Raw genomic sequence first — 23,488 nt, forward strand, 5'->3', positions numbered from 1 at the left:
GGTTTGGGGAAATAGTTGCTCAGAACTGGCAGGCGTGGGGATGAAAACAGATCTTTCAAAAACAGCTTTTTCCTTTTTTAAAAAAAAGAACGCTGGAACACTAGCCCAGATTTTTATGCCTTTGTGAAAGGAGTGACAAGGGCAGAAAAAACATCCAGTGGAGATGCTTTATTTATTTATTTTACTAAAATACTCAATAATGAAGGGAAATCCCATCCAGCATTTATTGGTAGTGCTTCAGAAGATTAAATAGACAGGGGAGCTGTGGAAAGACACCCGAGTGGAAATAAAAGATTCATTTGCAACGGAGTGAGGGCCCACTCATGGCTCGCTGCTTGCTTCAACCCGTATCTCTTGCAGAAAGAACAAGTCGTGGTTTAAAGAGGAGAACTGGTTGGTGCCAGCGTTACGTTGTGGTTAGAGTTCATCGCTAGGGCTTGGAGATTAAATATCCAGCTAACCATCAAGCCCACCCAAGTGACTTTGGACTAGTCCCTCCCCGATTGAGTTCACACATTGCACTCGTTATAATGTGGTTTCTTTTGGGTTTAGGGCACTGTTTATCTATACCCCTGGGTCTCAAGCCATTGATAAACTCCCAACAGTTATGATGTTGAACCTCCTGCTTGGCTTTTGCAGCAGGAAAATCGGATTCTCCCATCTGACATCTGTGGCTCTTTTTTCCTTCCTTCTTTCTTTCTTTCTTTCTTTCTTTCTTTCTTTCTTTCTTTCTTTCTTTCTTTCTCTTTCTTTCTCTTTCTTTCTTTCTTTCTTTCTTTCTTTCTTTCTTTCTTTCTTTCTTTTATAATATACATTTATATAGTCTTTGCATCACTTCTACATCTTTTAAATATCCATTATGTTTCTTGTGTCTATACATATATGCCTTATACATCTATATCTATATACATGTTTTTACGTATCTTTTATCTCTATTGATTCCATACAATACATCTTATATATTCATTTGGTTCTCTTATATTTCTTATTGCGTACTATTTTTATATACAAATATGTTCTGACCCACACCAACACACGCTCCGAGCCAAAGATAAGTTATGGCATTTAATTAACAGACGGACAGGTCCTTGGCAGCAAACCAGCACAGACAAGCTTGGGCAGCAATCCAGCACAGATAAGCCGTGGCAGCAATCCAGCCTGCCAAGCTCACCATAATGTTCTCCGACATTCGTTCCTGTATTGACTTCTGCAAAAGGGGCGTGTGCACAAGCAGTCCTTTTATAGTCTGGAGAGGAGCCTAATGACCATCAGCTGAGTTTGGACTGCCATCTGTCAGAAATGGTGGAAGGTCTCCTGCTTGGGTGGGTTGGACTAGATGACCTACAAGGTCCCTTCCAACTCTGTTAATCTGTATCAGGAGAGGCCAGCTCTGGGTGTCATCTAACTAGGGACTGCGGTCGTAATGGGTAGAAAGTATAAGAAGCTTATTTGTGGGTGGTCATTTCACGTAAGCATAGCATCTTAAACCATCTGTAGATATCCCAGGTCTTCATCTAACATCCTAGGAGATCGAAGACGCTGCAGGATTGGGGTCCCTATTTGAGGATTGGGGTCCCCATCCCTGTCCTACTCTCCTCTTTTAATTTGTGCTCATTTCCTTTGTTCATGTCCAGGTTTATACTTATGCCTGTTATCTCGTACATGTTTGACAAAATAATAAATAAATAAATGATCACGACAAGAAAGATTAGTCAAGTAGGTCAAAAAGTCAGTTAACAAAGATTTTCGCTTAGCAACCTAAATTCTGGGCTCAATTGTAGACGTAGGTCAAGGACTACCCTTATCGCCGTCCCTTTCTTTTCTTTTCTTTTTGAAATTTTTAAAAATTCCTCGGTTCTTTTTCTGCATTCTCTCTTTGCCCTCCTACAACCTCTTTTTTTTTTTAATTTCCCCTTCCTCCTTTCATTTTTTTTTTTTTTTTTTGGTGTGGTACGATTTGAATCTCGTATATATTTTTATGGTACCCGCGGCAGGCAGTGGCTCTGCCGATCTCCCACTGTGCAAATTGCCCTTCAGAGAGAAAGATCTTCCCATCAGTAGCTTACAAGAGGTGCCAGTAGCAGCAGCAGCAGAAGCAGCATCTAAAGAGATTTTTTTTAAAAAAAAACAACAACCCATGAGCTTGCAAATCAGCAGGCATCTGTATCCACCCCTGGAATTAGTTCCTATCTTGTATCAAACGCGTCCCTTCCTCCTTTCTTTGAAAGCATGCAAACCAACGAGGTGGCCTCGGGGCACTGTTTGAGGTTCAAAGACACATTTGTGGAATTTGGCTTCCTTGAAAAATACAGTTACCTCTTTCATATATATATATATATATATATATATATATATATATATATATATATATATATATATATATATATATATATATATATATATATATATATCCGACTTGATAAAAAGTGTCCATGAAAGAAACCTAACATGATGGATTGATAACATCAGCAAGTATTGTGGGCCCAATTGGCAAAAGGAAGGTCAGATAGATGATTGATAGATAGATAGATAGATAGATAGATAGATAGATAGATAGATAGATAGATAGACAGACAGACAGACAGACAGACAGACAGACAGAGAAATATGAGAGATAGCCAAGATAGATAGATGGATGGATGGACAGACAAACAGACAGACAGATAGATAATCTATCTGATAGATAGATATTAAATATAAACAGATAGATGATAGAGAGGGAGAGAGATGTCACATGATAGACAGATAGACAAATATGACAGATGACAGATAGATAGATGATAGATAGATAGATAGATAGATAGATAGATAGATAGATAGATAATCTAACTGTTAGATAGATATTTCATATAGACAGATAGATTTGATAGATGATAGAGAGAAAAATGACATGATAGACAGACAGATAGACAGACAGACAGATAGATAATCTATTTGATAGATAGATATTACATATAGACAGATAGATGATAGATAGATGATAGAGAGGGAGAGAGATGTCACATGATAGACAGATAAACAGATATGATATATGACAAATAGATAGATGATAGATAGATAGATAGATAATCTATCTGATAGATAGATATTTCATATAGACAGATAGATGATAGAGAGGGAGATGTCACATGACAGACAGATAGATAGATAGGTAGGTAGGTAGGTAGGTAGGTAGGTAGATAGATAGAGATAGATAGATAGATAGATAGATAGATAGATAGATAGATAGATAGATAGACAGACAGACAGACAGACAGACAGACAGACAGATATGACATGACAGATAGACAAATAGACAGATAGACAGTTAGACAGACAGACAGACAGACAGACAGACAGACAGGATAAATGAGAGAGAAGGCCAGATCTTTAGAAGGCCAGATCCTGAAGAGGAAACTCAAAGACTTTGGCCACCTGATGAGAAGGAAGGACTCACTGGAGAAGAGCCTCATGCTGGGAAAGATGGAGGGCAAAAGAAGAAGGGGACGACAGAGAAGGAGGGGGCTGGATGGAGTCACTGAAGCAGATGGCGTGAGATTGAATGGACTCCAGAGGATGGTAGAGGACAGGAAGGCCTGGAGGAACGTTGTCCACGGGGTCACAATGGGTTGGACACAACTTCCGCAACTAACAACACCTAACAACCCAGAGATTAAACAGACCTTAGCAAGCTCCCTTGTATGCTGGACTCAAGCAAACACCTATGTCAAAATGGGCTCTGCTGCATTGGGGACATGGTGTAAATTTAATTGTGGTTTATTCTATAAACCACCTGTAAGCAGACAGACATAGCTTGACATGTGAATGAAAGTACAGCACAGAAAAAGAGCTTCAGAAGGAATGTGTATGATCTTTAGATAAAGACTGCCCTGTGTTTGAAGTTTACAAAATTAAGTGCTTTGTGCTGAAATTTGGATTTAATGCTCTGCTCTTATTTCCAAGCTGCTTGGGAAAATGAAAGCATTAAATCAGGCTCCGGTCTGAGGTTTCTTTTCCCTTACATCTGTTCCCAATCCATAGTCATTTGCTCTCTTCTGCGACTCTAATAGGTTTCCTTATAAAAAAAAATCCCCCACATTTAATACAAAAGCTTTGCTCGTTATAATGAGCTTAAAATCTCTAATGGTTCTTCTTACTCCAAATTGCTTCGAGTTCTCCACCGCACCACATTAAGTTTGGGAAGGAGGGATTTCTGCTTAATAGATCCTTTGAAAGGCTATTTTGTGAAAGGGGATGGATTTTCTCCTCTTTTTTTTCTCCTGCAATTAGAACAGAGGAAATCCACTGAAGAAGTTCTTTACGGCATATATGTTTTTTTTTGGGGGGGGGGGGGAATGAAGCTGCTGGATTTGTGCTGTGAAAACCACAGATGGCTCTAGGGAGCAGCAGAGTGTTGGCGTGTCCTGAATCTCTTTTCTGCCATCTAGTGGCCACTCAGAATATCGCAGCCCAGGACAAGTGAGTTTAAGGCCCTTTGGTGCCCTCTGAGCTTCGTTGTTTTCTTGCAGACATCTCATTACCCAAACTAGGTAGCATCATCAATGCTAGAAGGGAGTAGGGGGGATGTCTGAAGGAGTTGAACCCTTGGAGTTGGCCCCCTGATAGGACTTCTGGACTGGAGTAACATCTCCTTTCTGCTATTAAACCTGGTTGCTTTCCTAATGCAAGACTTTGCCTAAGGAACTTTGTGTAAAATAAAAACCAGATACAACAATGACATCCTCAGGAATAATTTGGCCACGGCTCTTGTTGGCTGGTGGCCCTCTAGATCAAGGTTCCCCAAGAGCTCAGTATCAACCCCAAAAGTTGAGGAGACCACCCAATATTGTTATTCGTGGTCCTTTTAAAGCCACATTTCTTTTTATTGAGCATTTTAAAAAAAACAAACTTTTACAAATGTTTAGTTCCCACCCCCCCAACCTCCTCCCCCAACCCCCCAACCTCCCCCCTCCCCTCTGACTTCCCAGAACCAATACAGGGTATAAATCTTTAACAAAGAGAATCTAAGGTACAATTAAAAAACCAAAAAAAGATAGTTAATAACGTCTTTCCATTGAGCTTTAGCTCCTCCTTGCTGGACTAACTCTAGATAATTTATAATTCCTGATCTCTAATCATAAGCTATCTGGAATTTCTTAGTCCCATATTTGTTTTGAGTATAGTCAATCCATCTTTTCCACTCCAGTTTGTATCTCTCGTTTGAATGGTCCTTAAGATATACTTGAGAGACCGCCTCCTGCCAATTACCTCCTTGCGACCCATTAGATCACACAGATTAGGCCTCCTCCGAGTTCCATCTGCCAGTCAGTGTCAACTGGCAACTACGCGGAGGAGAGCCTTCTCGGTAGTAGCTCCGACCCTTTGGAACGATCTCCCCGTGGAGATTCGTACCCTCACCACCCTCCAGACCTTCTGCACAGCCCTTAAAACCTGGCTATCCCGTCAGGCCTGGGGTTAAAGAATGTAACTCACCCCCACCCGAATGGTATGAATGTTGTGCTCTATTTTTAATTATGTATTGCTCTTACGTGTTATTGTTTGTTATTGTTTGTATCCCCCCTTCCCATGAGTTGTGAGCCGCCCTGAGTCCCCCCAGGGAAAAGGGCGGCCTATAAATAAATTTCAATCAATCAATCAATCAATCAGATATTTTAGCCATCTCTGCTAGGTTTGTTACTTTCAATGTCCATTCTTGAATAGTAGGCAAATCTTCCTTCTTCCAGTATTGCGCCACCAACAATCTAGCTGCAGTTATTAAGTGCAATATCAGATTAGTCTCTACAACTGTACAATCAGTAATTATGCTTAACAAAAATAACTGAGGGGTAAACTTTATCCTTTTTTTAATGAACATTTTGCATCATCCACCATATTTTTATCCAAAATGCCTTAACCTTTTTGCAAGTCCACCATATATGAAAATATGTAGCGTCCACACAATCACATCTCCAGCATTTAGGTTGTAGGTTCAGATACACAGAAGCCATTTTTTAAGGATCTAAATGCCATCTATAAAACATGCCACATTTCTTAAATTATTTTCACAATGTTTGAGGATCAGTGAGCAATCATGAAGGCATCTTCCAGATTAACAGAGTTGGAAGGACCCCTGTAGGTCATCTAGTCCACAATCACCCCCGCCCAAGCAGGAGACCCTACACACCATTTCTGACAGATCACAGTCCAATCTCTTCTTGAAAGCTTCCAGTGATGAAGCTCCCACAACCTCTGAAGGCAACTTCCGTTCCATGGGTTGATTGTTCTCACTGTCAGAAAGTTCCTCCTTATTTCCAGGTTGAATCTCTCCTTGATCAGTTTCCATCCATTATTCCTTGTCTGGCCATCAGGTCCCTTGGGAAATAGCTTGACCCCCTTCCTCTCTGTGGCAGCCCCTCAAATATTAGAAAACTGCTATCATGTCTCCCCTGGTCCTTCTCTTCACTAGACCAGCCATGTGCCCAATTCCAGTTCATTTTTATGTTTTAGCCTCTAGTTCCCTAATCATCCTGGTTGCTCTTCTCTGCACTCTTTCTAGCGTCTCAACATCTTTTTTTTTAAGTGATGGAGCCGAAGGAGCTGTAGAGTTTGGGGAACCTCCGATGGGACTTTTGGAGTCGCTTCTGTTATTGTCCTGCTGCTTTCATTTCTCCTGCCCACAAACCAGTGGTGGGATTCAACCGGTTCGCACCTATTTGGGAGAACCGATTGTTAACTTTCTAAGCAGTTCGGAGAACCGGTTGTTGGAAGAAATCCCCTTTTGTTTTTCCCCATTTTACAGGGATAATCCTGTAAGGAAGGCAGGAAGGAAACATTCTGGAGTTGTTTCTAGCCTCATCTTTATTGCCCTGCTTACAGAAACTGCCTCTCCGGTTAACCCTTATTACATTGGAACAGCTAAGGCGAAGCGCCCATCGACCTGAGTGACCTTGAGTTGGCCACGCCCACCCAGTCACATGACCACTGAGCCCCGCCTACCCAGCTGGTCATTAGGGCAGAGAACCGGTTGTTAAATTATTTGAATCCCACCACTGCCCCAAACCCCCGCCCTCCAATACTTGGAGGCCTTTGTACCTAACATTTTCTTTCACTCCCCCTCACTTCTTCCCTTAAAAGATTTGATGATGCATTGTGATTTCTCGCTCCCCTCTTCTTCTTCTCCTCCTCCTCCTTCTCCTTCTTTTTTCTTTTTTTTTTCTACAGGGGTTTTATTAAGAAGGCTGGAGACAGTTCTCATTAGTCTCAGTGCCACCTTTTATCACTTATCAGAGGAACAAGCAAACGGAGAGCTGATTCCTTTGATCACGGCAAAAGGAGAAAGAGTATTAAAAACCCTATGAAGATCTGCTAAGTAGGAACTGGGAGAGACAGACTGAGGCATGTTTCAAAGGAAGAAACAGGATTGAAAGTTGCCAGATTTGCTTGTACATATTAAAGAACTGTAGACGAAGCAACATATCCAACTGCTCCAGTTTGCGCTCGGTCCTCCTTTCCCTCCCTCCCATCCTCCTCCTTTGGTTTTTCATTTTTTTAAATTCTCTTTTTTGAAACGGGCAAACGGGAATTCATCCACGGGAAGGGCAAGTGATCAACCAGAGCTGGAAGAGGGGGGGGGATAAACCTTGGGAGGTGGGTTTCAAGGGAATTAGGAAGATGTAAGTGAGGAGAGGGCTGGAAAACAAAAGGAGAAGATAAGATTGGCACGTCAGATTGGGCTCCTGGGAGACTAAAGCTCTGTAGTGTTCCTTCCTTTGAGGGAAAGTGGAGTCTCTTTCTTTCTTTCTTTCTTTCTTTCTTTCTTTCTTTCTTTCTTTCTTTCTATCTTTCTATCTTTCTATCTTTCTATCTTTCTATCTTTCTATCTTTCTATCTTTCTATCTTTCTATCTTTCTTTCTTTTTGTTTTGCAAAATTAATCATGGTATGCGACCGGGTGATTTGAGGGATCTTCTCTACTTTTCTTCCAACATCTACCCATCCATACCTTCAGGTCAGTGGTGAAATTCATTTTTTTTTTTTTACTATCGGTTCTGTGGGGGTGGCTTGGTGGGCATGGGAAGGAAGGATACTGCATAACCTCCATTCTCTCCCCACTCCTAGGGCAAGGTTACTGCAAAATCTCCACTCCCTCCCCACTCCTAGGAGAAGGATACTGCAAAATCTCCATTCCCTCCCTACTCCTAGGGGAAGGATACTGCAAAATCTATATTCCCTCCCCACTCTAGGGGAAGGATACTGCAAAATCTCCATTCCCTCCATACTCCCAGGGGAAGGATACTGCAAAATCTCCATTCCCTCCCCATTCCTAGGGGAAGGATACTGTAAAATCCCCATTCCCTCCACACTTCATGGGAAGGATACTGCAAAACCCCCATTCCCTCCCCACTCCAGGAGAAGGATTCTGTAAAATCTCCATTCCCTCCCCACTCCGAGAGAAGGATTCTGTAAAATCTCCATTCCCTCCCCACTCCTAGGGGAAGGATACTGCAAAACCTCCATTCCCTCCCCACTCTGGGGCCAGCCAGCGGTGGTATTTGCTGGTTCTCTGAACTACTCAAAATTTCTCCTACTGGTTCTCCAGAACCTGTCAGAACCTGCTGAATTTCACCTTTACTTCAGGCCCATCAATCAGGATCCAATCAAGATCAAGGGAGGTACTAATAGCGCTCCATTAAGCCTTAGTAAGACCACACCTAGAGTATTGCATCCAGTTTTGGTCACCACACTATAAAAAAGATGTGGAGACTCTAGAAAGAGTGCAAAGAAGAGCAACCAGGAGGATTAGGAGCAGGGCTGAAATTCAGCAGGTTCTGGGGAACTGGTAGCAGAAATTCTGAGTACTTCGGAGAACTGGCAAATACCACCTCTGGCTGGCCCCAGAGTGGGGAGGGAATGGAGGTTTTGCAGTATCCTTCCCATGCCATGCCCACCAAGCCATGCCCACAGAACCGGGAATTTAAAAAAATTGAATTTCACCACTGATTAGGAGACTGGAGATTAAAACATATGAAGAACAGTTGCAGGAACTGGGCATGTCTAGTATGGTGATGAGAAGGACATGGGGAGACACAATGATAGCAGTCCTCCAATATTTGAGGGGCTGCCACAAAGAGGAGGGGGTCAAGCTATTTTCTAAGGCACCTGAAGGCCGGACAAGGAATAATGGATGGAAACTGATCAAGGAGAGAGTCAACGTAGAAATAAGGAGAAATTTTCTGACAGTGAGAACAGTCAACAATTATGGAACAGAAGTTGCCTTCGAAAGTTGTGGGAGCTTCCTCACTGGAAGCTGGGAAAAAAAAACTCCATTCTTAGATCCTCAAACCCTCACAGCTTCAAGCTTAAACTGTCTACTGTGGACCTCACCCCATTCCTAAGAGGTCCTTAAAGGGGGCGTGCATAAGCGCACCAGTGTGCCTAATGTCCCTGTCCTACTGTCCGCATCTATTTGTATTCATTTCTCACATTTATATCCATGTTCAAATTTACACCTGATGTCTTGTACATGTTTGACAAACTAATAAATACAAACAGAAGAGTTTGGACTGCCATCTGTCAGAAATGGTGGAGGGTCTCCTGCTTGGGTGGGTGGGTAGGTTGGACTAGATGACCTACAAGGTCCCTTCTAACTCTGTTAATCTGTATCAGGAGAGGCCAGCTCTCTGGGTGTCATCTAACTAGGGACTGCGGTCGTAATGGGTAGAAGGTATAAGAAGCTTATTTGTGGGTTGCCATTTCACATAAGCATAGCAGCTTAAACCATCTGTAGATATCCCAGGTCTTCATCTAACATCCTTGGATATCGAAGATGCTGCAGGATTGGGGTCCCTCTTTTATAGCAATGGCAATTAGACTTATATACCGCTTCATAGGGCTTTCAGCCCTCTCTAAGCGGTTTACAGAGTCAGCATATCACCCCCACAGTCTGGGTCCTCATTTCACCCACCTCGGAAGGATGGAAGGCTGAGTCAACCTTGAGCCGGTGAGATTTGAACCGCCGAACTGCAGATAGCAGTCAGCTGAAGTGGCCTGCAGTACTGCACTCTAACCACTGCGCCACCTCGGCTCTTTTCCCCTGAGACTGGATTCCAAGCAACCTTGGACAATGAAGCTGATGTTTCCCAGAAGGGAAGGGGGACCTAGTTAAAAGCTACGGGAACCAACCACAAACCCATACATTCATAGTAGGTTCTGCAATCTCTTCAGCTTGGAACCCTGAATGGTTTGGCTGTGAAAGCCTGTCAGATTCCCGTAAGAGGTTCTCCCAGGGAAATAAGAAAATGACATGCTGGGCCAAAGAGAAAGCCAAGCTAACTTTCCATATTGCACCACCCCATAATGTGGCTTGTTCAGCCACTGTGGTTTAGTGCGCCCTTAGCATTTCATGTAAAGTCAGCCCATTGCATCATACACAACAAAGCATGGAGTAAGAGTGACTTATGAATCTGGCCTCATGAATGCATAATGCATAATAATAATAAATACCCTTTCCCCTTCTAATCAATCTTGGTTTCCGGTGACTGTACAGCCACATCCCTGAAGTTGACTTCATCTCATTTTAGAAGTGGTTTGTCAATGTCCGTTGAGATTTATTTGGATTTCCCAATATGACCTTGCTACTTTCTATAGTTTTCCCTCCAAATATTAACCAGGTCTGGCCTAGTTGAGCCAAGAAAAATCAGTCAAGTGCAGATAGAACCTCCATGCTGTGACAGATGGATGCTGCTTTTATCTGAATTAAGGGTGTCCAACCTTGTTGTTGTTGTATGGACAATGTTCCTCCAGGCCTTCCTGTCCTCTACCATCCTCTGGAGTCCATTTAAGCTCACACCAACTGCTTCAATGACTCCATCCAGCCACATTCTTTGTTGTCCCCTTCTTCTCTTGCCCTCCACCGTTCCCAGCATGAGGCTCTTCTCCTGTGAGTCCTTCCTTCTCATTGGATGTCCAAAGTATTGGAGTTTCCTCTTCAGGATCTGGCCTTCTAAAGAGCAGTCAGGGTTGATCTCCTCTTCGGACTGACTGGTTTGATGGTCTTGCAATCCAAGGGACTCTCAGGAGTCTTCTCCAGCACCAGAGTTCAACGGCCTCCATTCTTTGGTGCTCAGCCTTTTGCCCTTTTGGCTTTGGCCCAGTTGCTTCACTTTTTCTGGCGCTATTAGTACTAGCCCTCTGCTCTTCCCCAGTAGCATATCGGACACTTTCCGACCTGAGGGGGTTCATCTTCCAGCATCAAATCTTTTCGCCTTTTGGTCCTATCCATGGGGATTTCATTGCAAAGATACTGGAGGGGTTGCTCTTTCCTTCTCCAGTGGATCACGTTTTGTCAGAGCCCTCTGCTTTGACCTGTCCATCTTGAGTGGCCCTGCACGGACCATCACTCATACCTTCACTGAGCTACGGAAGCCCCTTCGCGACGACAAGGCAGTAATCCAGGAAGGGGCCCAACCTTGGCAACCTTTAAGACTTGTAGACTTCAACTCCCAGAATTCCCCAGCTTTCTCATGCTGGGGAATTCTGGGAGTTGAAGTCCATATGTCTTAAAGTTGCCAAGGTTGGACATCCATTGGCTCTAGACATGTGATGGCGAATGTATTGCATGCGTGCTACTGGTGGTACGCAGAGCCATATTTGCCGGCATGGTAGCCCTCAGCTCTATACACACCAGCCAGCTTATTTTCGGCCTTCTGGAGGGTCAGAGGAGGCTGTTTTTCACCCTCCCCAAGCGCCAGAGGTTTTCCTGAAGCCTGGGGAGGGTGAAAAAACAGCCCGATGGGCAAACCGGTTGTTCGTTACCAACTGGGGTTGTGCGCGCATGCCAGAGGTGGGTTCCTACCAGTTCGCATCTATTCAGTAGAACCGGTTTTTCAAATCTACCGAACCGGTTAGAAGAGGTTCCACCAGTGGACCCGGAAAGCAGGCCACACCTACAGAAGAGGTTCCAAAAATGTTTGAAACCCACCACTGGCCCTTGGATACGATTATTCTACACTATCATGCTCATATTTATAAAACTCAGTGCCTCTGTGAAAGGTAAGGATGACTACTGCGTTTGTGGTGCAATCAGAACATTGCGTGTGTTGAAGTTGTTTTAACGCAAACCAAAGATGCCTTTTAAAAAACAAGTTTGCATCGTATTCTTATGCATGCCAGTGCTGTGTGTGAGGTAATTTAAGGTGGTTCTGACAAGTGTTGTCGGCATCTTCATATCCGGTCACATGGGCGGCAAGCCACTCCCATCCGGTCACATGGTGGCAAGCCACTCCCATCCAGTCACATGGGAAGCAAGCCACTCCCATCTGGTCACATGTGTGGCAAGCCACACCCATCCGGTCACATGGGCGGCAAGCTACTCCCATCCGGTCACATGAGTGGCAAGCCACTCCCATCCAGTCACATGGGAAGCAAGCCACTCCCATCCGGTCACATGGACGGCAAGCCACTCCCATCCGGTCACATGGGAAGCAAGCAACTCCCATCCGGTTACATGGACAGCAAGCCACTCCCATCCGGTCACATGGGAAGCAAGCCACTCCCATCCGGTCACATGGGCAGCAAGCCACTCCCATCCGGTCACATGTGCAGCAAGCCACACCCATCTGTTCACATGGGCGGCAAGCCACTCCCATCCGGTCACATGGGAAGCAAGCCACTCCCATCCGGTCACATGAGTGGCAAGCCACTCCCATCCGGTCACATGGGTGGCAAGCCACTCCCATCCGGTCACATGGGAAGCAAGCCACTCCCATCCGGTCACATGGGCGGCAAGCCATTCCCACAAAGGAGGCCATACCCACAGAGTAGGTTTGAACAATTTTTGAAACCCACCACTGGCGCATGCGCAGGTGAGGGGGTTGTGTGCACAGGTGGGGTTTCGGCACACTTTTAGTAAAAGGTTAGCCATCACTGATCTAGACTTTCTGGATTCTCAACATTCAGTGAGGTTAAACAATCTCTGGCAACTTCTGATCCCAGCAAAAAAAGAAAAAAAAGAAAAAGAAAAAGTCAGCCCAGGCACTTGAATTGCAACTGTCCTCTGAAACGTGCAACGAGAAAGAGAAAAAGGAGAAAGGCAGAGAGAGAGAGAGTTCACTTTTGTTCTTCTCCTCCCCTCATTATCTGATAGTTCTTTAAAGAGTTTCAAGTTTTACTTTGCCTCCTTTTGATCAGGAGGAAATGGCAGTCTAGGGAAGGAAGCGCAGCTGTGCCTCTGGCTTTGAACTCACCAGGTTTAAAAGTCTGCAAGAATATTTTTTCCCCTCTCCCTTTCAGCTCGCTGCAGCCTCGCTCGCGCAGCCTCGTGATAAAGGGAGATATTAAATTGTCCACCAGGATTACTAGAAAAGTAAATCCTTCAATCCAAAGCTCACGGTGGAATGGTGTTGGGTCTGTAGTTTTCTTTTTCTTTTTGCTTTCAAATTTAAATCCTTAATAAGGTAAATGGCCTGGTTTTTTTTTGTTTTTGTTTTTAATTGCAGGTCTCAATTCCAATTGTGTTTCCCTCCCCCCCCCCTTTTTTTGGGAAAAATAAAAAGTTTAGCTGCCCCCCCCCCCCTAAAAGAAGAAAGAGGCTGGTTTTATGGCAGGCGTCTAGAACTACAGATGGCATTTAATGTGGCAGCACCATCTAGTGGCGCCGTAAGTTCATAATCAACTCAAGGTTGACTCAACCCTCCTTCCATCCTTCTGAGGTCGGTAAAATGAGGATCCTGGTTTATCTACGGTCATTCTCAGTCATCCAGATCGGGGTTGTCCTGAATGTGCTTTTTTTCAAGAGGCAACTGGACTTCCTTGGTTTTTCTTTGAAGGAAGAAGTTTCGCTTCTCGTCCAAGAAGCTTCTTCAGCTCTGACTGGATGGTGGAGGGATGGAAGGATTTATACTCCTTGCAGACAGCTGGTCATTTGCAAGAAGGCTCCACATCTATTTTCAGCACTCAGGTGATTCTGAGGACACAGATAATCCTCCAAGTGGTCTCAACGGCCCTCTAAAAGGATGCAAACGGCCAGCTAGTCGGAGCTGAAGAAGCTTCTTGGAGGAGAAGCGAGACGTCTTCAAAAGAAAAAAAAACAAGAATAGCAATAGCAATAGCAGTTAGACTTATATACCGCTTCATAGGGCTTTCAGCCCTCTCTAAGCGGTTTACAGGGTCAGCATTATTGCCCCCACAGTCTGGGTCCTCATTTCACCCACCTCGGAAGGATGGAAGGCTGAGTCAACCCTGAGCCGGTGAGATTTGAACCGCTGAACTGCTGATAGCAGACAGCTGAAGTGCCCTGCAGTACTGCACTCTACCCACTGCGCCACCTCGGCTCCCAGTTGCTTCCTGAAAAGCACCTTTTGGACAGCTATGATCTGGATGACTGAGAATGACCCTAGACAAACCAGGATCCTCATTTTACCAACCTCAGAAGGATGGAAGGTTGAGTCAACCTCGAGTTGATTATGAACTTATTATGAACCTGGATGACTGAGAATCCCGACAGACTTTCAGCTCTACAATTTAGGATGAAGACCCTTTGAATGATGTGGGAGGAGGAATGGATTTCCAGAGGAAAAAAATTGCATACTACAGGAACCAGGAGCACCACTCAGGTGACCCTGAGGACAGCGATAAACCTCCAAGTGCTTCAAGGACCCTCTAAAAAAGGATGCAAATGGCCAGCTGTCTGCAAGGGGTATCAATCCTTCCATTCCCGTGCTCGCTTCGGCAGCACATATACTAAAATTGGAACAATACAGAGAAGATTAGCATGGCCCCTGCGGAAGGATGACATGCAAATTCGTGAAGCATTCCATATTTTTGGGACTTGTAAAAAGGTTAAAGCAATTTGGATAAAAATATGGTGGATTATGCAAAATGTTCTTTAAAAAAGGATAAAGTTTACCCTTCAGTTATTCCTGTTAGGCATAACTACTGATTGTACTGTTATAGAGACGAACTTGATTTTGTATTTAATAACGGCAGCAAGACTGTTGGTGGCGCAATACTGGAAGAAGGAAGATTTGCCTACTATTCAAGAATGGACATTAAAAGTCACAAACTTAGCAGAGATGGCTAAAATATCAGCATATCTCAAGGACCACTCAAATGAGAGATATAAACTGGAGTGGAGAAGATGGATTGACTATATTCAAAATAAATATGAGACTAAGAAATTCCAGATAGTTTATGACTGAAGAAGCGAGGAATGATATAATCTGTTCAGAGTTAGCCTAACAAAAGAGGAGTTAAAGCTCAAATAAAAGATGATACTAACTTTTTTTAAAGTTTATTTTAGAACATCTTTGTTAAAAGATGAGGGTGGGAGAGGGGAGGTAAATATTTGTAAAAGCTTTTTTTTTTCCCAAAAAAATTTTCAATAAAAAAAAATCCTCCCATTCCCCTCCATCCAGTCAGAGCTGAAGAAGCTTCTTGGATGAGAAGCGAAACTTCTTCAAAGAGAAACCGGAAAGTCCAGTTGCCTCTTGAAAAAAGCACTTTTGGGAGGATGTAGATTGTTTGGGGCAATAGGCTGACTCTATAAACTGCTTAGAGGGGGCTGTAAAGCACTGTGAATCAGTATATGAGTCTAAGGGCTATTGCTATCTGTCCCCCTGACTTTCAGAACAGATAATCCAGTGGTACCTTCACTTCGAGATGGATGGGCATATTTTCTAAGTCTACTTAGAAAATGTATTTACGCTGGCTGGGGAATTCTGGGAGTTAAAAGTCACCAAGGTTAAGAAATACTGTCCTGGCATCTTGGGTTACTCTAGACTTCTTGGCCTTGATTTCTGGCTTAGTGTTTCATCTTATCTAACCGTATTCACACGGCATTCTCAACATCTTTGCCATCAAAGGTGAACGTCTCAATTCCCAGTAATTTTAACGGATGGGAAGATGGGCTCAAACATGAATAACTTGTTGCACGGATCCCAGAGGACGTTCAAACTGTTCCAAGCCAGATGTTACACGCTCACGATGGTGTCATTGGGGTTTTATGTAAAACATCAGGCAGATTTTAGCCATCTCCTGTCTCTTTTGAGATGAAATAGCATAGGATTTGCATTTGGTCTGTCACCCGTGATTGGTTTCTTTACAAAAGCTCACAGAAGCTTCTGAAGCGCCAACCCCAAACTAAAAACTAAAATCCTAATCAAAGCGAACAGTTTATCTCTATATTAGTATACTTGGCCCTTCACTGCTTATCCTGATATGACCAAGCAGAATTAACTCCATTGCTAATATGGGACATTTTCTAGGTTTCGGTGAATCATAAATTAACCACGTGGACTGCTGTAGAACACATGAAGCCATAAAAATATCTCTTAAAGTAAAGGTTCCCCTCACACATGCGTGCTAGTCATTCCCAACTCTAGGGGGCGGTGCTCATCTTCATTTCAAAGCCAAAGAGCCAGCGCTATCCGAAGACGTCTCCATGGTCACGTGGCCGGCATGACTAAATGCCGAAGGCGCACGGAACGCTGTTCCCTTCCCACCAAAATGGTCCCTATTTTTCTACTTGTAATTTTTACCTACTTTCGAACTGCTAGGTTGGCAGAAGCTGGGACAAGTAATGGGAGCTCACTCCGTTATGTGGCACTAGGGATTCAAACCCTAAACTGCCGACCTTTCTGATCGACAAGCTCAGCCTCTTAGCCACTGAGCCACTGCGTCCCTATGTATTAACACAACACAATTAACTCGGTTGCTAATATGGGACATTTCCTGAATTTCAGTGAATCATAAATTAACCACATGGACTGCTGTAGAACACAGGAAGTCATAAAAAATCTCTCCTACCCACCCATAAAATGTTAAACATTATCCCAGGGTAATATTGCAGGATCATACATACATACATACATACATACATACACACACACACACACACACACACACACACACACACACACACACATTTGTTTTCTAAGGTTTTCACGGGTGTTGGTATGTAGATCTTTAGTTATTCGGGTTTTCTCTTCCTAAGGAGAGAAACAGCCGAGATCTCACATTGCTCCTGGAAGCACGAAGCCTGAAGATGACGAATGAGACTTCGTCGAAACGTCGCCAAGACACCTTCAATTTTACGCGGGAGAAAACCCAATAACCAAAAACATACATACATACATACATACATACATACATACATACATACATACATACATTCTGACCCCCCCCTCCTCCATCCAGTAACGAAAGCCAAGACAAGCTTAACTGGAATGTACTTTAATAGCAAGAAACCAAAACCTCGGTGGCTGAAAGCCAAGCATAGCAAACAGATAAGGACCTTGGCAGCAACTCAGACAAATCTTGGCAGCAACCCAGCCTGCCAACCTAGTTACAAAAGTTCTCTTTAGTGAATGCGTTGACTTCTGCAAGAGGGGCATGGGCACAAGCAGTCCTTTTTATAGTCTGGAGAGGAGCCTAATGACCACCAGCTGAGTGCAATTACCTCCTGTAACTGCTCAATTGTTCCTGACGCCTATTAGCTCTTTGATTCCGAGCATCCAGGAAGAACTCATTGCTGGCTTCTGGATCACTCTCCCTTGTCTCCTCCCCACTGATCCAAGGCTCAGGCGCCACCTGGTGGCCAGCCAGTCTCTCTGCGCCCTGCTCGGAGCCGGAACCCTGTCCAGGGTCCTCCACATCCTCCAGAGCCGACTCATAGGGCCCCTCACTGTTGGAGTCTGGTGGCAGCTCTCCAATGGCTCCTGCTGGGCCACAACATACATACATACATACATACATACATACATACATACATACATACATACATACATATTCCCCCCTCTCTAAGTTCCCAATATCTTTCAGTCTTTCTACTATTGGGAAAATATTCCTGTCTCGTCAAAACCCGCATTATATTTCTCCTCCTTTCTTCTCCTCATTGCACATATTCCTGTACTGTCAGTTCCTTCAGTGTCAACATTTTCCGTGGTAACTTTCTGGTCTTCCTCTCTTCCATCTTCTTTTGGAAGAACAAGAAGTCTCTCCCGAGCTCATAGGCTAAGGAGATCATCGTTTCTAGCAATGGCAGGTAGTAACGGTGGCCAGGGTGTTTTTCTAACCGCTGTAGGGCCTTTTCTCCAAATTCGAAGGCACTTTTGAAGTTCTCCAGATCTTTGTGACATACAAGGATGGCGCAGAGGGTGGGAGCCAGCAGAATGGGTCTGTGCTTTGTGAGCTTCTCTTGCAAAGCTATGGCCTCCAGAAGACCTTGCAAAGCTTTGGTATATTGTCCTCCCCGAAGGCAGCTGTAGGTCTCCTCCAGCTCCGGCCTCGTTAAGAAGTCAATGAACACCTGTGAGGTCCTGATGAACTCCATGGAGTATAGAATTCGCAAATAATCCTGGAAAGCTAGTTTCCTCTCCAGGATGACTTCGTCCAGGAAATTGCCAGTCAGGATCTTTTTGGGAAAGACAATGTCTTCCATTTCATCATAAAACTCCCTAAATAGGCTCGTGTGCAGCTTTTCAAAATCAGAATACCGGCGTTCGATCGTTGATACGTTACTGTCAAAGCTGCCAGTCTGGAGGATGATGATTTGGTACTTCTAGAAGAGAAACACAAGGAAAATATTTTAGGAATGTGGAAAAGGAGACTCAGTCAACTGGGTCTCCTTTTCAAGTTACCCTCAATATGGTTCGTATTACTTTGAAGATTTGCAATTTTAGTTTAGCACAATATGCTGGTTTTTCGCCATGGTGGATGGTTTAATCTTATGTGTTGATTTATATCCCGTGGTTTATTCAACAACCCATGATCCAAGTACTTAGGGCTTAGTACTTTGTGTGAATTACTGGCTCACACATAATGCTATGCTACAACCTATGGTTTACAACTGGGCTACCACCCTATTCAAAACCACGATGCTTGTGCTAAGGTGCAATGTAGCTTAATCCAGTAATTGCTATAATCATTATATTTGTGGCTTATAATGCGGCATTAAGCTAACCATTGTATTCTTAACCATGATTTAGTACAACAAATAAAACTATCTCGTCCTAATGAAGTAGTTGTGATTGACTCAACTGATGAAATAGGATTTATCCAGATAGAGATCTGAGACACGTTAGGTCAACACAGGTTGTTCAAGCCCTAGGCTGCTTCATCATCATCTTCACCACCGCCACCACCATCCTCATTTTCTTCTTCTTCATCATCATCCTTTTGTTATCTTATTAGCTTACCACGTATTTCGAGAAAGGCTTCTCTACAATTTTGGCTGATGGGATTTCAAAAAGCACCTTGACTTCTCGGCAGTTTTGCTTCTCATTCCGCCAGTACTCCTGAAGTTCTTTAGTTGTCATGGAAGAGTTGGGATTTTTTTCATCTAAAATTAGAATCACGGATTATAGACAATGTGCTGATTTAGAATAATGGTGTGGCTGATAAAATTTTTATATCACCTTTAGATCGCATGGAGGATTCATACAGTTTTAACCACAATCAAATAGAGACGGGCCTTTTCTAGATTTTGATTTGATCCCTTATCATCAGTTGCACTGTAGGAAATATTTCATAGTATCCCTTATTCACCGTGACCCGTCAAAACCGCGGTAGACTAAAGCGCGCCCGATTAAAGCGCGTACGTGACATCATCATCAGCGCGACAAATACGACTGCGGAGAAAAAAGGGCGCTTTAAAAAGCGCTTTTAAAGCAAGCCGATTCACATAAAGGTAAGGGTTAGGTTTAGGTTTAGGGTTAGGGTTAGGGTTAGGTTAAGGTTAGGGTTAGGGTTAGGGTTAGGGTTAGGGTTAGGGTTAGGGTTAGGGTTAGGGTTAGGGTTAGGGTTAGGGTTAGGGTTAGGGTTAGGGTTAGGGTTAGGTTAAGGGTCAGCGTTAGGTTTAGCGTTAGGTTAAGGGTTAGGTATAGGGTTAGGTTTAGGGTTAGGTTAAGGGTTAGGCTTAGGGTTAGGTTTAGGGTTAGGTTTGGGGGGCTTAGGTTTAGATTTATGTGTTAATTTTAAGTTTACCGCTCACAGCGTGCTGTTTTCGTCGCGCTGTGATGACGTCACGTACGTGCTTTCGTCGAGGGCGCTTTAGTCTACCACGGTTTTGTGGTGGAACCCTTATTCACAAGACTTTGCCTATGTGGTACTCAGGAAGTAGAAACTCTATCTTATATTACCATATGGTGTTCTTTCTGTGATGCTCCAAGATCTGCTCTGATCCACCCCAAATCAGAGGTGGTATTCAGCAGGTTCTGGAGAACCAGTAGCGGAAATTTTGAGCAGTTGGGAGAACCAGTAAATGCCACCTCTGGCTGGCCCCACCCCCCATCTAGTCTCTGCCTCCCGAGTCCCAGTTGATCAGGAGGAAATTTTGCAGTATCCTTCCCCTGCCACGCCCACCAAGCCACGTCCACAGAAGCGGTAGTAAAAACATTTGAATCCCACCATTGCCCCAAACATTTCCAAATAGAAGGGTCATAGAGATAAATTTTATGCTTTTATGCTCCTCTCTGGGAGGAGATTTTGAAGTATTTCCAGCAAGTCTGCCTGATTCTATACCAGCTTTGTTTCCTACGCCATCCGTCTGGTAAACTCACAAGATTTGTTTTTCTCGCCATTTACATGTATACATCCGAGATAAACCACATGTCAGGCCTGGAAGTCATCTTTTATATTGAGCCGAGGTGGCGCAGTGGTTAGGGTGCAGTACTGCAGGCCACTTCAGCTGACTGTTATCTGCAGTTCAGCGGTTCTAATCTCACCGGCTCAAGGTTGACTCAGCCTTCCATCCTTCCGAGGTGGGTGAAATGAGGACCCGGATTGTTGGGGGCGATATGCTGACTCTGTAAACCGCTTAGAGAGGGCTGAAAGCCCTATGAAGCGGTATATAAGTCTAACTGCTATTGCTATATTGGACCTTCCGGTCTGCCACATTTAATGCTGTGGGAAACTGGGAGTGGGGATTACATGGAGTGCGAGAGATATAGTCAAAATAACATTCCTTTTTCAAAGAGTCAAGGACATCTTGCCCTCCACCTGGGGGGGTGTGACTGGGAGGCATCTCCAGTTGGGATGGTGCCTGATTGGACCATGGGATGGATATGTGGGTGCTGGGCAGGGACTTCAACTTTCGTTTGGGTGGGGAAAACCCGGAGGCTTTCAGATTCGGGTTTTCCCAGATGTGCCAATATGACACTTCTAATAAAGTGGAACTTTGAGAAACCTCAAGCCTCGGAGTCTTCTTTCATTGGGGGTGTTACTTTGAACCCTGACACTTGATGTTTCTCCATGTCATACAGTATATGTGGGCATATGGATACATGCATAATTTTTTTCGTCATGTTTACGTAGTGTATATTGGAGGTGGTGACCCTTTGAGAGCTGTATGCAATGAAATTTCATTTTAATGTATGCCGTTACATTGAAAGTGAAAATAAAGTTATTCTAAGTTCTGCTTATTATTTTTGGAGGGATGCTAACCCTATACTCACATACCAGCAGGCCAAATATTTCCCTCCAGTTACACAACTATGGAAAAGTTTTCTCTAGCTAGGCTGTTCTATTCTCCTTTGACTATTTTGCCTCTTCCTTAATAACTGCTGTATTAAACCATTTCTCCTTTTTACTGCACTCTTATTGCAAAGCTGAGTCAAAGACTGTAATAAAGATATTTGATATTATCTTTAAAGCAGTGGTCTCCAAGCTTGGCAACTTTAAGACCTGTGGACTTCAACTCCCAGAGTTCCTCAGCCAGCAAAGCTGGCTGAGGAACTCTGGGAATTAAAGTCCACAAGTCTTAAAGTTGCCAAGCTTGGAGACCACTGCTTTAGAGCACTGGAATAACTTTAACTTGGAATTCTAGGGGAAGTTTTTATAGAATACATTTAGTTAAGTCACATGGTTTACAAACCATGATTGCTGGAGGCGTGCAGTAAACTGAGCAGAATTGTCATCTTTTATTTATTTTCGAACCCGCCATTTCTCCAAATATTTTAATATTCTCTAGCAGGTCTTGCAAAACCAAAACCAAGTCATCAACAAAACCACGAAGTTTATACTTGACGTGCTTTAATTTGTATTCTTTTTACTCTGCTATCTTCTCTAATGTCCCAGTTTAGCAGTTCCAACACAAAGCTAAATAATGGGGATAAAAGGCACCCCATCCTGTTCCTTTCTGGATTTATTCAGTTCTGTCAAATCCCCATTCACCATCGTCCGAGCCAGAGGTGGGTTCCTACCAGTTCGCACCTATTCGGTGCGAATCTACCGAACCGGTTAGAAGAGGTTCCACCAGTGGACCAGGAAAGCAGGCCACACCTACAGAAGAGGTTCCAAATTTTTTTGAAACCCACCACTGGTCCTTGGATAGGATTATTCTACACTATCATGCTCCTATTTATAAAACTCAGTGCCTCTGTGAAAGGTAAGGATGACTACTGCGTTTGTGGTGCAATCAGAACATTGCGTGTGTTGAAATTGTTTTACCGCAAACCAAAGATGCCTTTTAAAAAACAAGTTTACATCCTATTCTTATGCATGCCAGTGCTGTGTGGGAGGTAATTTAAGGTGGTTCTGACAAGTGTCGTCGGCATCTTCATATCCGGTCACATGGGCGGCAAGCCACTCCCATCCAGTCACATGGGCGGAAAGCCACTCCCACAAAGGAGGCCACACCCACAGAGTAGGTTCGAACAATTTTTGAAACCCACCACTGGTCCGAGCTTTCTGGAGTGTGTACATGGACTTCAATCCCTGTAAAAGGGATTCAAAATCCAATTCAGAATCAGAATGAACCAAGAAGTACCACTGAATTCAGAACCACGGGTAGGTAGTTGTGTTGGATCACAGTTCTTAGCCGTGCCTTCCCAATGGTGGGGCTGATGGGATTTGGGATGCAAAACATCTGGAGGGCAGCAAGTTGCCTATCCTAAAAAATGTCTTACCTGGTTGGTTGGTGACCTCTTTTGCTTCTTGGGTTGCTTGACATGAATCCATGTTTTCATAATCGTCATCTTCGCTGGAATGGGTGACTTTAGGAAGTTTGGATGTCTCTGCAGCATCTTCCTGTCCTTCTCCTGCTCCTGAGTAGGACTGGTTTTCATCCATCGTACAGCTTCCAGAGACAAATGTAATCGGTAGATATAATGGTAGGTGAGAATGGCCTTGAAAGGTGGAGAGAAGAGATGCTGTCTAGGGAATGATCAGATAAGAGAGGACACGGCCCAGAGATGCATAACAGGCAGAGAAAAACGCCTCTCCAATTTATCAAAGAGGTGGCGGGAGATTTCTCCTATCAGACTTGCAAGGTTTAGTTAATGCAGCCTTACAGTAATGTAGAATTAGCTCATCTGGACATGTTTCTTGTTTGCTGTAGCTGAGAAAGCTTGCAGTATATTACAGTGTGGGAAGTTATCATCCAGCCCTCTCCCAGAAAAATGAAATATCCTAGGAAATATTGAAAAGGCAGAATATTTCTCTGGATGTGAAAAGAAAGAAACATGCTTTAAAAGACAGAATAGTTGCCTGTAGCTTCCTGCCCATCCACACTTTGT

General features: G+C 43.8%; 1 protein-coding gene, 1 long non-coding RNA gene and 1 other non-coding gene across 3 annotated transcripts; 1 reads left to right on the forward strand and 2 right to left on the reverse strand.

Annotated features, from left to right (window-relative positions):
• Nucleotides 1-6,525: 6,525 nt before the first annotated feature.
• LOC116518096 lies at nt 6,526-13,283 on the reverse strand. The gene is made up of 2 exons (XR_004256504.1): nt 13,223-13,283; nt 6,526-6,688 (listed from the first exon to the last, which is right to left on the reverse strand). It is a non-coding gene; the product is annotated as an uncharacterized LOC116518096 (long non-coding RNA).
• A 1,410-nt stretch (nt 13,284-14,693) lies between these two features.
• LOC116518187 lies at nt 14,694-14,800 on the forward strand. Its single transcript, XR_004256512.1, has one exon. It is a non-coding gene; the product is annotated as a U6 spliceosomal RNA (small nuclear RNA).
• Nucleotides 14,801-17,707: 2,907 nt separating this feature from the next.
• Nucleotides 17,708-23,145, reverse strand: SNX20 (sorting nexin 20). The gene is made up of 3 exons (XM_032231237.1): nt 22,880-23,145; nt 19,172-19,314; nt 17,708-18,534 (listed from the first exon to the last, which is right to left on the reverse strand). The coding sequence occupies exons 1-3, from the start codon at nt 23,040-23,042 to the stop codon at nt 17,866-17,868; spliced, it is 975 nt and encodes a 324-aa protein (XP_032087128.1). The 5' UTR covers nt 23,043-23,145; the 3' UTR covers nt 17,708-17,865.
• Nucleotides 23,146-23,488: the final 343 nt, after the last annotated feature.

Source organism: Thamnophis elegans, chromosome 14, assembly GCF_009769535.1.
Source record: "Thamnophis elegans isolate rThaEle1 chromosome 14, rThaEle1.pri, whole genome shotgun sequence".
NCBI classification, from domain to species: domain Eukaryota; kingdom Metazoa; phylum Chordata; class Lepidosauria; order Squamata; family Colubridae; genus Thamnophis; species Thamnophis elegans.

Excerpts from the sequence above, each read along its gene's own strand:
- SNX20 (XM_032231237.1), bottom strand. The coding sequence starts at position 23,042 with ATGGATGAAAACCAGTCCTACTCAGGAGCAGGAGAAGGACAGGAAGAT. Across the intron at positions 19,315-22,879 it reads AGAGGTCACCAACCAACCAG|ATGAAAAAAATCCCAACTCT; the intron begins GTAAGACATTTT and ends TTCTAATTTTAG. Across the intron at positions 18,535-19,171 it reads AGCCTTTCTCGAAATACGTG|AAGTACCAAATCATCATCCT; the intron begins GTAAGCTAATAA and ends TTTCTCTTCTAG.